The sequence below is a fragment of the Schistocerca serialis genome, chromosome 8 (genome assembly GCF_023864345.2).
Source record: "Schistocerca serialis cubense isolate TAMUIC-IGC-003099 chromosome 8, iqSchSeri2.2, whole genome shotgun sequence".
Classification (NCBI taxonomy): domain Eukaryota; kingdom Metazoa; phylum Arthropoda; class Insecta; order Orthoptera; family Acrididae; genus Schistocerca; species Schistocerca serialis.
Window position 1 is genome coordinate 428,560,667 of NC_064645.1, and position 13,381 is coordinate 428,574,047.

General features: G+C 42.7%; 1 protein-coding gene and 1 non-coding gene across 5 annotated transcripts in view; one reads left to right on the forward strand and one right to left on the reverse strand.

Moving 5' to 3' along the window:
• Positions 1-13,381, forward strand: part of LOC126416720 (coiled-coil domain-containing protein 134-like) — a 43,612-nt gene that overhangs the window by 19,798 nt on the left and 10,433 nt on the right. For all 4 annotated transcript variants that reach the window (XM_050084530.1, XM_050084531.1, XM_050084533.1 and 1 more), the window contains exon 3: positions 2,286-2,373. In XM_050084530.1, coding sequence (XP_049940487.1) covers positions 2,286-2,373 — 88 coding nt within the window. The remainder of the gene's footprint in view (positions 1-2,285; positions 2,374-13,381) is intronic.
• Trnat-ugu (transfer RNA threonine (anticodon UGU)) lies at positions 9,240-9,314 on the reverse strand. The gene has a single exon. It is a non-coding gene; the product is annotated as a tRNA-Thr (tRNA).

The window sequence follows — 13,381 nt, forward strand, 5'->3', positions numbered from 1 at the left end:
ACTTGAAGATGAAAATGATGTAACTGGAAATCTGTTATATTAAATTAGCACACATATGTTTAGATTTACAGTACTTATTTTATTTTTGTGTTTTTATTTTTACATTGTTGTTGTTGTTGTCATCTTCAGTCCAGAGACTGGTTTGATGCAGCTCTTCATGCTACTCTATCCTGTGCAAGCTTCTTCATCTCCCAGTACCTACAGCCACCTACATCCTTCAGAATCTGTTTAGTGTATTCATCTCTTGGTCTCCGTCTGTGATTTTAACCCTCCCCACTGCCCTCCAGTACTAAATTGGTGATCCCTTGATGCCTCAGAATATGCCCTACCAACCGATCCCTTCTTCTAGTCAAGTTGTGCCACAAATTTCTCTTCTCTCCAATTCTAGTCAATACTTCCTCATTAGTTATGTGATCTACCCATCTAATCTTCAGCATTCTTCTGTAGCACCACATTTCGAAAGCTTCTATTCTCTTCTTGTCCAAACTATTTATCGTCCATGTTTCACTTCCATACATGGCTACACTCCATACAAATACTTTCAGAAACGACTACCTGACGCTTAAATCTATACTCGATGTTAACAAATTTCTCTTCTTCAGAAACGCTTTCCTTGCCATTGCCAGTCTACATTTTATATCCTCTATACTTCGACCATCATCAGTTATTTTGCTCCCCAAATAGCAAAACTCATTTACTACTTTAAGCGTATCATTTCCTAATCTAATTCCCTCAGCATCACCCGACTTAATTCGACTACATTCCATTATCCTCCTTTTGCTTTTGTTGATGTTCATCTTATAGCCTCCTTTCAAGACACTGTCCATTCCGTTCAACTGCTCTTCCAGGTCCTTTGCTGTCTGACAGAATTACAATGTCATCGGCGAACCTCAAAGTTTTTATTTCTTCTCCATGGATTTTAATTCCTACTCCAAATTTTTCTTTTGTTTCCTTTACTGCTTGCTCAATATACAGATTGAATAACATCGGGGAGTAGCTACAACCCTGTCTCACTCCCTTCCCAACCACTGCTTCCCTTTCATGCCCCTTGACTCTTATAACTGCCATCTGGTTTCTGTACAAATTGTAAATAGCCTTTCGCTCCCTGTATTTTACCCCTGCCACCTTCAGAATTTGAAAGAGGGTATTCCAGTCAACATTGTCAAAAGCTTTCTCTAAGTCTGCAAGTACTAGAAACGTAGGTTTGCTTTTCCTTAATCTATTTTCTAAGTTTTTTGACATATATTACATATATTTTTATTTTTATATTACAGATATTTTTACATATATATTATTTATGGAGCTATGCATATATACAAAATGTAATGGGATAGATAAATCTACTCACCAAGTGGCTGAAGAACTCACACGTAAAAGAAGGTTATAACTAGGCAAGCTTTGGAGCCAGTGGCTCCTCCTTCAGGCAGAAGGGTTGAAGGGGAAGGAAGGGGAGTGAAGGAAAAGGACTAGTGAGGTCTAGCAAAAGGGGTAGATTTCAGTAAAGTCACCCAGAACCACGGGTCAGGGGAGACTTACCAGACGGGACAAGAAGGAAAGACTTCGTTGGGGACTGCACTGCATGAGTTTTGAAAACCTGAGAATATGGAAGACAGAAATTACCGCTTAAACATCATGCACGAGTTAATAAGAATGAAAAGGTGAGTGCATTGTACATATCAGGTGGGGGGGGGGGGGGCGGCAAAAATAGACAGGTAAGAAAATTAAAGATGTAGAAAACTAAAATGGAGTGAAGAAAGCAGCAGTCATTGTGAAGAAATGCTAAGATGGAAGAAGTTAATGTAAATTAAGGTCTGGTAGGTGGCGAGAACCGAGGACATGTAGAGCTGGTTCCCACCTGTGGAGTTCTAAGAAACTGGTGTCAGGGGGAAGAATCCAGATGGCACATGTGGTGAAACAGACAGCAGGGTCACGATTGTCATGTTGTACAGGAGGTTCTGCAACAGGATATTGTGTGTTGCCCGTATACTCCCTCTGCCTATGTCCATTTGTCCCAACTGATAAATTGGTGGTAATCATGCTGTTGTAAAAGGCTGAACATTGTTTACATAACAGCTCGTATATGATATGTCATTTGACAGGTGGCTTTCCCTTCGATAGTATATGTTTTGCCAGTTACAGGGCTGGTATAGGTGGTGGTAGGAGGATGATATGTCACCACTGTAAACTTATCGGAGATATGAGGGTGAAAATATTAGTTGATCTATTTTGTAAGTATTCTCTGACATTTTATTACTGTTTATTCATCGGTGTTTTTACTTTTGCAGGTAATCCAGAACAGCCGTGTCACACTGGAAAGTTCTGGTTATGTCCCTGGACTTAGCAGTTTTCCCAAGAATGAGGAACTGCTTAATGGTTTGTGATAATATGCAAATTTTATTTATATGTATTGAAACTACAAGGAGCTGCATCTATTAGCCTAATAATCAAATGTGAACCAGTCAGTGCACTATCTATTCTTCAGCTTTTCCTGGGTATTTCTAGTGTGGTTTACAGTCTTCTATGTGCAACAGGAGTTCACTGTGAAAGGGCATCCCAGGGTCCAGTTATTTTGGGAGTTTTCCCCATGCTTGTGCACTTCAGTGGTTTCTCTGATTACACAGGCATTATAGATACTCCCCATAGCAAGACTTGCATGTTGTTGGGTTTTACTACGTAACTGTGGTCACTCAGTATATGCCCATCTGTGGCTAATTCATCCTTGTGTTTCAGCTTGCAGTTCCATTTTCATTCAGTGATCCTGTTTTTGGTGGATCTTTCAGCATGTTTTTACTCAGGTTTTCCTTGACAATGTGGGTCCCACCTGTCCTATGTTGCTGTGTTTACTATCTTATATTTTGCTTGTGTAATATACAACCAATTCTGTCAAATCACCCAGGCTACTTATGGCATTCTAATATCATTATTTGGGTAACCATTGCTCCTCAGAACACCCCCAAGCGTTTCATCTCTTGTTTGAAGTGCTGTGGCCCATGTGTTTGCCTTGCAACCATCACAAAAATATTGACCATGCCCCTTTTGCTAATGAGATGGTGATACAAAAGTTTTAGCAGATGTACTTTTTGGGCAATTTTGGTACCATTGCTAGTGGCTAGCACAGCCTGTAGTTGTTTGTTATTTTCCAGCTTCACTGCAAATTGGATAGTAGAACTGAGGCTGCCCATATGTATGAGGAAGTCACCAAGCCTTTTCTCATTATGACTCCATACAATAAATGTGTTGAGCCCAGAACTACACTCCTGGAAATGGAAAAAAGAACACATTGACACCGGTGTGTCAGACCCACCATACTTGCTCCGGACACTGCGAGAGGGCTGTACAAGCAATGATCACACGCACGGCACAGCGGACACACCAGGAACCGCGGTGTTGGCCGTCAAATGGCGCTAGCTGCGCAGCATTTGTGCACCGGCGCCGTCAGTGTCAGCCAGTTTGCCGTGGCATACGGAGCTCCATCGCAGTCTTTAACACTGGTAGCATGCCGCGACAGCGTGGACGTGAACCGTACGTGCAGTTGACGGACTTTGAGCGAGGGCGTATAGTGGGCATGCGGGAGGCCGGGTGGACGTACCGCCGAATTGCTCAACACGTGGGGCGTGAGGTCTCCACAGTACATCGATGTTGTCGCCAGTGGTCGGCGGAAGGTGCACGTGCCCGTCGACCTGGGACCGGACCGCAGCGACGCACGGATGCACGCCAAGACCGTAGGATCCTACGCAGTGCCGTAGGGGACCGCACCGCCACTTCCCAGCAAATTAGGGACACTGTTGCTCCTGGGGTATCGGCGAGGACCATTCGCAACCGTCTCCATGAAGCTGGGCTACGGTCCCGCACACCGTTAGGCCGTCTTCCGCTCACGCCCCAACATCGTGCAGCCCGCCTCCAGTGGTGTCGCGACAGGCGTGAATGGAGGGGCGAATGGAGACGTGTCGTCTTCAGCGATGAGAGTCGCTTCTGCCTTGGTGCCAATGATGGTCGTATGCGTGTTTGGCGCTGTGCAGGTGAGCGCCACAATCAGGACTGCATACGACCGAGGCACACAGGGCCAACACCCGGCATCATGGTGTGGGGAGCGATCTCCTACACTGGCCGTACACCAATGGTGATCGTCGAGGGGACACTGAATAGTGCACGGTACATCCAAACCGTCATCGAACCCACCGTTCTACCATTCCTAGACCGGCAAGGGAACTTGCTGTTCCAACAGGACAATGCACGTCCGCATGTATCCCGTGCCACCCAACGTGCTCTAGAAGGTGTAAGTCAACTACCCTGGCCAGCAAGATCTCCGGATCTGTCCCCCATTGAGCATGTTTGGGACTGGATGAAGCGTCGTCTCACGCGGTCTGCACGTCCAGCACGAACGTTGGTCCAACTGAGGCGCCAGGTGGAAATGGCATGGCAAGCCGTTCCACAGGACTACATCCAGCATCTCTACGATCCTCTCCATAGGAGAATAGCAGCCTGCATTGCTGCGAAAGGTGGATGTACACTGTACTAGTGCCGACATTGTGCATGCTCTGTTGCCTGTGTCTATGTGCCTGTGGTTCTGTCAGTGTGATCATGCGATGTATCTGACCCCAGGAATGTGTCAATAAAGTTTCCCCTTCCTGGGACAATGAATTCACGATGTTCTTATTTCAATTTCCAGGAGTGTATGATCTTAAACTGCTCATGTGTGTGTGTGTGTGTGTGTGTGTGTGTGAGAGAGAGAGAGAGAGAGAGAGAGAGAGAGAGAGACTTGTCATCTTTACATCGTATCATCCTCCATCTGTTGGCATAAATGGCATTTCATGTGAAGTTGCTTTGCGAAATCATCAGTAAAAATGAAACTATAAAACTCCATTTAAATGTTTAGTGGCACCGTGATGTTATTAATCTTGTGAAATGTCGCGCACATGAATGTGTTTGAAAACTCAAGCCTTCTGTCTACCTACATTTTTATGTAACTCTACAGTGGGATAAGACACCTTGATAAATCACTTCATAGTTTGTACAACCCACTTTGTCATATCTGCTTTCTGAAAGTATTCTAATCCAGTAATTTGTGTGCATTTTGCTCATAGTCTTGAGTTTTCACATTACAGTCACATTCCCTTGAACACATATGACTGTCTAAAACCTCCATCTGCAGCTTGATTCAAGCCTGATATCAGTAATCAAGGATAGATCTTCAACACTGTCAACCACTCATGCTATCAAACTTCAGGAAGAAGAATAACCAAAAACCCAAGAAAAATGCTGACAAATAGATCTCTCAAAATGTACATGAAAGCTTCATTGCTGTTAATTATTACACCTGTCAAACATTATTTGGTTATTGGTTCTATGTTGAACACCCTAAAAATGGAGTATTTAATGTATATTAACAATATTTAGTGTTATATGCCTATTTTTTAAAAGTACTCTTATTTACTCATAAAAATTTAGCCGAATAGTGGGTTCTTGTTGTTGTGCTCTTCAGTCCTGAGACTGGTTTGATGCAGCTCTCCATGCTACTCTATCCTGTGCAAGCTTCTTCATCTCCCAGTACTTACTGCAACCTACATCCTTCTGAATCTGCTTAGTGTATTCATCTCTTGGTCTCCTTCTATGATTTTTACCCTCCACGCTGCCCTCCAATGCTAAATTTGTAATCCCTTGATGCCTCAGAACATGTCCTACCAACAGTCCCTTCTTCTTGTCAAGTTGTGCCACAAACTCCTCTTCTCCCCAATTCTATTCAGTACCTCCTCATTAGTTATGTGATCTACCCATCTAATTGTAGTAACCAAAACCAACTGCGGGAACGCCTTGGGCTGCAGATCGGAGCCGCCAGGCGGGGAAGCCGCCGGCGGTGGAGCACGCGCCACCGGGTAATCACAGGACGAGTTGGGCGACAGACCAACGACAACTGACAACAACTGACCATGACCGACTATGACCGACACAACAAGGAAGAGATAAACAACGGAGGCTTGTGGAAACCACAACACTAAACACCAACAGTAAATCCACTCAGAACCAGAGCCAGGCAAATGTCAACAACGAGCAAGGACCAGAACGCAGTACCGCCGAGATAGAAACGAAATCCAGAGCGAGTACCAGACTGGCTGGACTAGGACAGAGCGGGCCCCTATGTACGAAACCAGAGGGAGCGGCTATTGGCCGCTGTCTGCACGTGGCGTAGCGGTGGTGCCCTCGCTGCGCGAGAGCCGCTGCGCGGAATAGCCGCCACGGAGGCGGAGCCCTCTATGGGCTGACCACGTCCATTTGTTCTGGTGCATGTTCGACTTCTGCGGCAGAAGGTACTAGACTAATCTTCAGGATTCTTCGGTAGTACCACATTTCGAAAGCTTGTATTCTCTTCTTGTCCAAACTATTTATCGTCCATGTTTCACTTCCATACATGGCTACACTCCATACAAATACTTTCAGAAACGACTTCCTGACACTTAAATCTATACTCAATGTTAACAAATTTTCTTCTTCAGAAACGCTTCCCTTGCCATTGCCAGTCTACATTTTATATCTTCTCTACTTTGACCATCATCCATCATCAGTTAGTTTGCTCCCCAAATAGCAAAACTCCTTTACTACTTTAAGTGTCTCATTTCCTATCTAATTCCATCAGCATCACCTGACTTAATTCAACTACATTCCATGCTTTTGTTGATGTTCATCTTATATCCCCCTTTCCAGACACTGTCCATTCCGTTCAACTGCTCTTCCAGGTCCTTTGCTGTCTCTGACAGAATTACAATGTCATCGGCGAACCTCAAAGTTTTTATTTCTTCTCCATGGATTTTAATACGTACTCGAAATTTTTCTTTTGTTTGCTTTACTGCTTGCTCAATATACAGATTGAATAACATCGGGGAGAGGCTACAACCCTGTCTCACTCCCTTCCCAGCTATTGCTTCCCTTTCATGCCCCTCGACTCTTATAACTGCCATCTGGTTTCTGTACAAATTGTAAATAGCCTTTCGCTCCATGTATTTTACCCCTGCCACCTTCAGAATTTGAAAGAGAGTATTCCAGTCAACATTGTCAAAAGCTTTCTCTAAGTCTACAAATGCTACAAATGTAGTTTTTCCGTTCCTTAATCTTTCTTCTAAGATAAGTCGTAAGCTCGGTATTGCCTCATGTGTTCCAATATTTCTACGGAATCCAAACTGATCTTCCTCGAGGTCGTCTTCTACAAGTGTTTCCATTCATCTGTAAAGAGTTCGTGTTAGTATTTTGCAGCTGTGACTTATTAAACTGATAGTTCGGTAATTTTCACATCTGTCAACACCTGCTTTCTTTGGGATTGGAATTATTAAATTCTTATTGAAGTCTGAGGGTATTTCGCCTGTCTCATACATCTTGCTCACCAGATGGTACAGTTTTGTCAGGACTGGCTCTCCCAAGGCCGTCGGTAGTTCTAATGGAATGTTGTCTACTCCCGGGGCCTTGTTTTGAGTCAGGTCTTTCAGTGCTCTGTCAAACTCTTCACGCAGTATCGTATCTCCCATTTCATCTTCATCTACATCCTCTTCCATTTCCATAATATTGTCCTCAAGTACATCGCCCTTGTATAGACCCTCCATACACTCCTTCCACCTTTCTGCTTTCCCTTCTTTGCTTAGAACTGGGCTTCCACCTGAGCTCTTGCTATTCATACAAGTGGTTCTCTTCTCTCCAAAGGTCTCTTTAATTTTCCTGTAGGCAGTATCTATCTTACCCCTAGTGAGATAAGCCTCTACATTCTTACATTTATCCTCTAGCCATCCCTGCTTAGCCATTTTGCACTTCCTGTTGATCTCATTTTTGGGATGTTTGTATTCTTTTTTGCCTGCTTCATTTACTGCATTTTTATATTTTCTCCTTTCATCAATTAAATTCAATATTTCTTCTGTTACCCAAGCATTTCTACTACCCTTTACTTTTTACCTACTTGATCCTCTGCTGCCTTCACTACTTCATCCCTCAGAGCTACCCATTCTTCTTCTACTGTCCTTTCTCCCATTCCTGTCAATTGTTCCCTTATGCTCTCCCTGAAACCCTGTACAACCTCTGGTTTAGTCAGTTTATCCAGGTCCCACTTCCTATAATTGCCACCTTTTAGCAGTTTCTTCAGTTTCAATCTACAGTTCATAACTAATAGATTGTGGTCAGAGTCCACATCTGTCCCTGGAAATGTCTTACAATTTAAAACCTGGTTCCTAAATCTCTGTCTTACCATTATATAATCTATCTGATACCTTCTAGTATCTCCAGGATTCTTCCATGTATACAACCTTCTTTCATGATTCTTGAACCAAGTGTTAGCTATGATTAAGTTGTGCTCTGTGCAAAATTCTACCAGACGGCTTCCTTTTTCATTTCTTACCCCTAATCCGTATTCACCTACTATGATTCCTCTCTCCCTTTTCCTACTCTCGAATTCCAGTCAGCCATGAGTATTAAGTTTTCCTCTCCCTTCTCTACCTGAATAATTTCTTTTATCTCATCATACATTTGATCAATTTCTTCATCATCTGCAGAGCTAGTTGGCATATAAACTTGTACTACTGTAGGAGGCGTGGGCTTCGTGTCTATCTTGGCCACAATAATGTGTTCATCATGCTGTTTGCAGTAGCCTACCCGCACTCCTATTTTTTTTATTCATTATTATACCTACTCCTACATTACCCCTATTTGATTTTGTATTTATAACCCTGTATTCACGTGACAAAAAATCTTGAAATGATAATTAAATGGACGCCCTAGCTGTAAACAGACGTTGATGTACTTCATTGGGGACATGTTGAAAATGTGTGCCACGACCGGGACTCGAACCTGGGATCTCCTGCTTACATGGCAGACGCTCTATCCATCTGAGCCACCGCGGGCACAGAGGATAGTGCGTCTGCAGGGACTTATCCCTTGCACACTCCCCGTGAGATTCACTTTCCCAACATATCCACACCACTACATTCGTAGTGCGCCTAATAGATGTTTGCCCGTCATACTCATTACTCATGGCAGATTAATCTACCAAGTCCCGTACGAGTTCGGGCATAGCGTGTGCGTTCGCACAAGAAGGTCAATGGCCGGGAAGCCATATTTTAACTATATATGACGGTAGTATCTGTTCCCGAAAGAACAGTTACCGTGGATGACCATGCAGCTTTGCTAGAAATGAAATGATAATTAAATGGACACCCTAGCTGCAAACAGACGTTGATGTACTTCATTGGGGACATGTTGAAAATGTGTGCCCCGACCAGGACTCGAACCCGGGGTCTCCTGCTTACATGGCAGACGCTCTATCCATCTGAGCCACCGCGGGCACAAAGGATAGTGCGTATCCCTTGCACTATCCTCTGTGCCCGCGGTGGCTCAGATGGATAGAGCGTCTGCCATGTAAGCAGGAGACCCCGGGTTCGAGTCCTAGTCGGGGCACACATTTTCAACATGTCCCCAATGAAGTACATCAACGTCTGTTTGCAGCTAGGGTGTCCATTTAATTATCATTTCATTTCTAGCAAAGCTGCATGGTCATCCACGGTAACTGTTTTTTCGGGAACAGATACTACCGTCATATATAGACAAAAAATCTTGTTCCTCCTGCCACCAAACTTCACTAATTACCACTATATCTAACTTTAACCTATCCATATCCCTTTTTAAATTTTCTAACCTACCTGTCCGATTAAGGGATCTGACATTTTACACTCCAATCCGTAGAACGCCAGTTTTCTTTTTCCTGATAACAACATCCTCTTGAGTAGTCCCTGCCCACAGATCCGAATGGGGGACTATTTTATCTCCGGAATATTTTACCCAAGAGGACGCCATCATCATTTAACCCATAGTAAAGCTGCGTGCCCTTGGGAAAAATTACGGCTGTAGTTTCTCCTTGCTTTCTGCCGTTCGCAGTAGCAGCACAGCAAGGCCGTTTTGGTTAGTGTTACAAGGCCAGATCAGTCAATCATCCAGACTGTTGCCCCTGCAACTACTGAAAAGGCTGCTGCCCCTCTTCAATAACCACACATTTGTCTAGCCTCTCAACAGATACCTCTCCATTGTGGTTGCACCTACAGTACGGCCATCTGTATCGCTGAGGCATGCAAGCCTCCGCACCAATGGCAAGGTCCATGGTTCACGGTGGAGGGGAAATAGTGGGTACAGCCTTGATATTTGATTTTTAGGTTAGAGGGTCTCGGGAAAACACAAGATGGGCCTCAATCACAAAGGGTGCAGGCTGAGCACAGGAAGAACATAGATACAGGAACCATTGGTATAACAGTTGTAAATTGTCATAGCTGTGTTGGGAAAGTACCAGAGCTCCAAGCGCTAATAGAAAGCACTGATGCTCAAATCGTTGTAGGCACTGAAAGCTGGCTAAAGCCGGATATAAGCTCAGCCGAAATTTTTGTGAAAATCCTAATGGTGTTCTGAAAGTATAGGCTAAACACAGTTGGCGGTGGCATGTTTGTTGCTGTCGGAAGTAGTTTAACTTGTCGCGAAATTGAAGTAGATACTTCCTGTGAGTTAGTATGAGTAGAGGTCACTATTGGCAACCGAAATAAAATAATAATTGGATCCTTTTACCTACCTCCCAATTCAGATGATATAGTTGCTGAAAGGTGACTTTAATTTACCCTCGATATGTTGGCGAAAATACGTGTTTAATTTCGGAGGTATGCATAAAATATCATCCGAAATTGTGCTAAATGCATTCTCTGAAAATTATTTCGAGCAGTTAGTTCATGAGCCCACACGAGTAGTAAACGGTGCGAAAACACACTTGACCTTTTAGCTATAAATAATCCTGAGTTAATAACCAGCATCAAAACTGATATAGGGATTAGTGAACACAGGGTTGTCGTATTGAGACTGAATATTGTAATTCCCAAATCGTCGAAAAATAAGCACAAAATATACCTATTCAAAAAAGCAGATAAAAATTCACTTGACGCCTTCCTGAGAGACAATCTCCACTCATTCCAAATTAATAATATAAGTGTAGACCAGATGTGGCTTAAATTCAAAGAAATAGTATCGGCAGCAATTGAGAGGTTTATACCAAATAAACAAACAAACAACGGAGCTGATCCTCCTTGGCACACAAAATGGGTTAGAACACTGTTGCAGAAACAACGAAACAAACATGCCAAATTGAAACAGACACAAAATCCCCAAGATTGGCGATCTTTTACAGAAGCTCAAAACTTAGCACAGAGTTCACTGCGAGATGCCTATAACAGTTTCCACAATGAAACTTTGTCTCGAAACCTGGCAGAAAATCCAAAGAGATTCTGGTCATATGTGAAGTATGTTAGCGGCAAGAAACAATCAATACGTTCTCTGCACAATTTGAACGGAGATACTATCGAAGACAGTGCTGCCAAAGCAGATTTACTAAACACAGCCTTCCGAAATGCCTTCACAAAAGAAGACCAAGTAAATATTCGAGAATTTGAATTGAGAACAGCTGCCAACATGAGTAACGTAGAAGTAAATATCCTCGGAGTAGTGAAGAACTCAAATCACTTAATAAAAGCAAGTCTTCTGGTCCAGACTCTATACCAATTAGGTTCCTTTTGGAGTATGCTGATGCATTAGCTCCATACTTAACAATCATATACAACCATTCGCTCAACGAAAGGTCCGTACCCAAACAATGGAAAGTTGCACAGGTCACACGAATATTCAAGAAAGGTGGTAGGAGTAATCTACTAAATTACAGGCCCATATCGTTAACGTCGATATGCAGCAGGGTTTTAGAACATATATTGTGTTCGAACATTATGAATTACCTCGAAGGAAACAGTCTATTGACACACAGTGAACATGGGTTTAGAAAACATCATTCCTGTGAAACACAACTAGCTCTTTATTCACATGAAGTGCTGAGAGCTATTGACAAGGGATTTCAGATCGATTCCATATTCCTGGATTTCTGGAAGGCTTTTGACACTGTACCACACAAGTGGCTCGTAGTAAAATTGTGTGCTTATGGAATATAATCTCAGTTATGTGACTGGATTTGCGATTTCCTGTCAGAGAGGTCACAGTTCATAGTAATTGACGGAAAGTCATCGAGTAAAACAGAAGTGATTTCAGGCTTTCCCCAAGTTGGTGTTATAGGCCCTTTGCTGTTCCTTATCTATATAAACGATTTGGGAGACAATCTGAGCAGCCGTCTTCGGTTGTTTGCAGATGACACTGTCGTTTATCGACTAATAAAGTCATCAGAAGATAAAAAAAAACTGCAAAACGATTTAGAAAAAATATCTAATGGTGCAAAAAGTGGCAGTTGACCCTAAATAACGAAAAGTGTGAGTTCATCCACATGAGTACTAAAAGGAACTCGTTAAACTTCAATTACACAATAAATCAGTCTAATCTAAAAGCCATAAATTCAACTAAATATCTAGGTATTACAATTACGAACAACTTAAATTGGAAAGAACACATAGAAAATGTTGTGGGGAAGGCTAACCGAAGGCTGCTTTTTATTGGCAGGACACTTAGAAAATGTAACAGACCTATTAAGGAGACTGCCTACACTATGCTTGTCCGTCCTCTTTTAGAATACTGCTGCACGGTGTGGGATCCTTAACAGGTGGGACTGATGGAGTACATCGAAAAAGTTCAAATAAAGGCAGCATGTTTTCTATTATCTCGAAATATGGGAGAGTGTGTCACAGAAATGATACAGGAATTGGGCTGGAAATCGTTAAAAGAAAGGCGTTTTTCATTGCGACGGAATCTTCTCAAGAAATTCCAATCACCAACTTTCTCCTCCGAATGCGAAAATATTTTGTTGACACTGACCTACATAGGGCGGAACAATCACCACTATAAATAAGGGAAATCAGAGCTCGTACGGAAAGATATAGGTGTTCATTCTTTCCGAGCGCTATATGAGATTGGAATAATAGAGAACTGTGAAGGTGGTTCGAAGAACCTTCTGCCAGGCACTTAAATGTGATTTGCAGAGTATCCATGTAGATGTAGATATCGTAGGGTGTATTTTCCCCCTCAGTAACATGTTGTTATTTGCACAGACAAAAGCTTTCACAAGCTACGCAAAATAATCCATATTCCTTACCTTTTACAGTTAAATTCATACAGAATTCCACTAATTGTACTGAGTAACTTGTACAACTCTAAGTTAACCTTTTTGGAAGTCATGATTTCAAAAGCAGGGAGAACGTACGCACTAACTGTACTTACCAGGCTCCCTAGCTTTATTGGAATGGTGTTAGAGGCTTGCAGGTAAAGTGCTGGAAAGGGAAAAAAAGTGTCTGGCCATCATTTAACATCAGGAGGTGAAATTCCAGTACCACTGATGACGCATTTAAAATGAAAACACTGATCCTAATCTTTGAAAGTCCAAGATGAATAA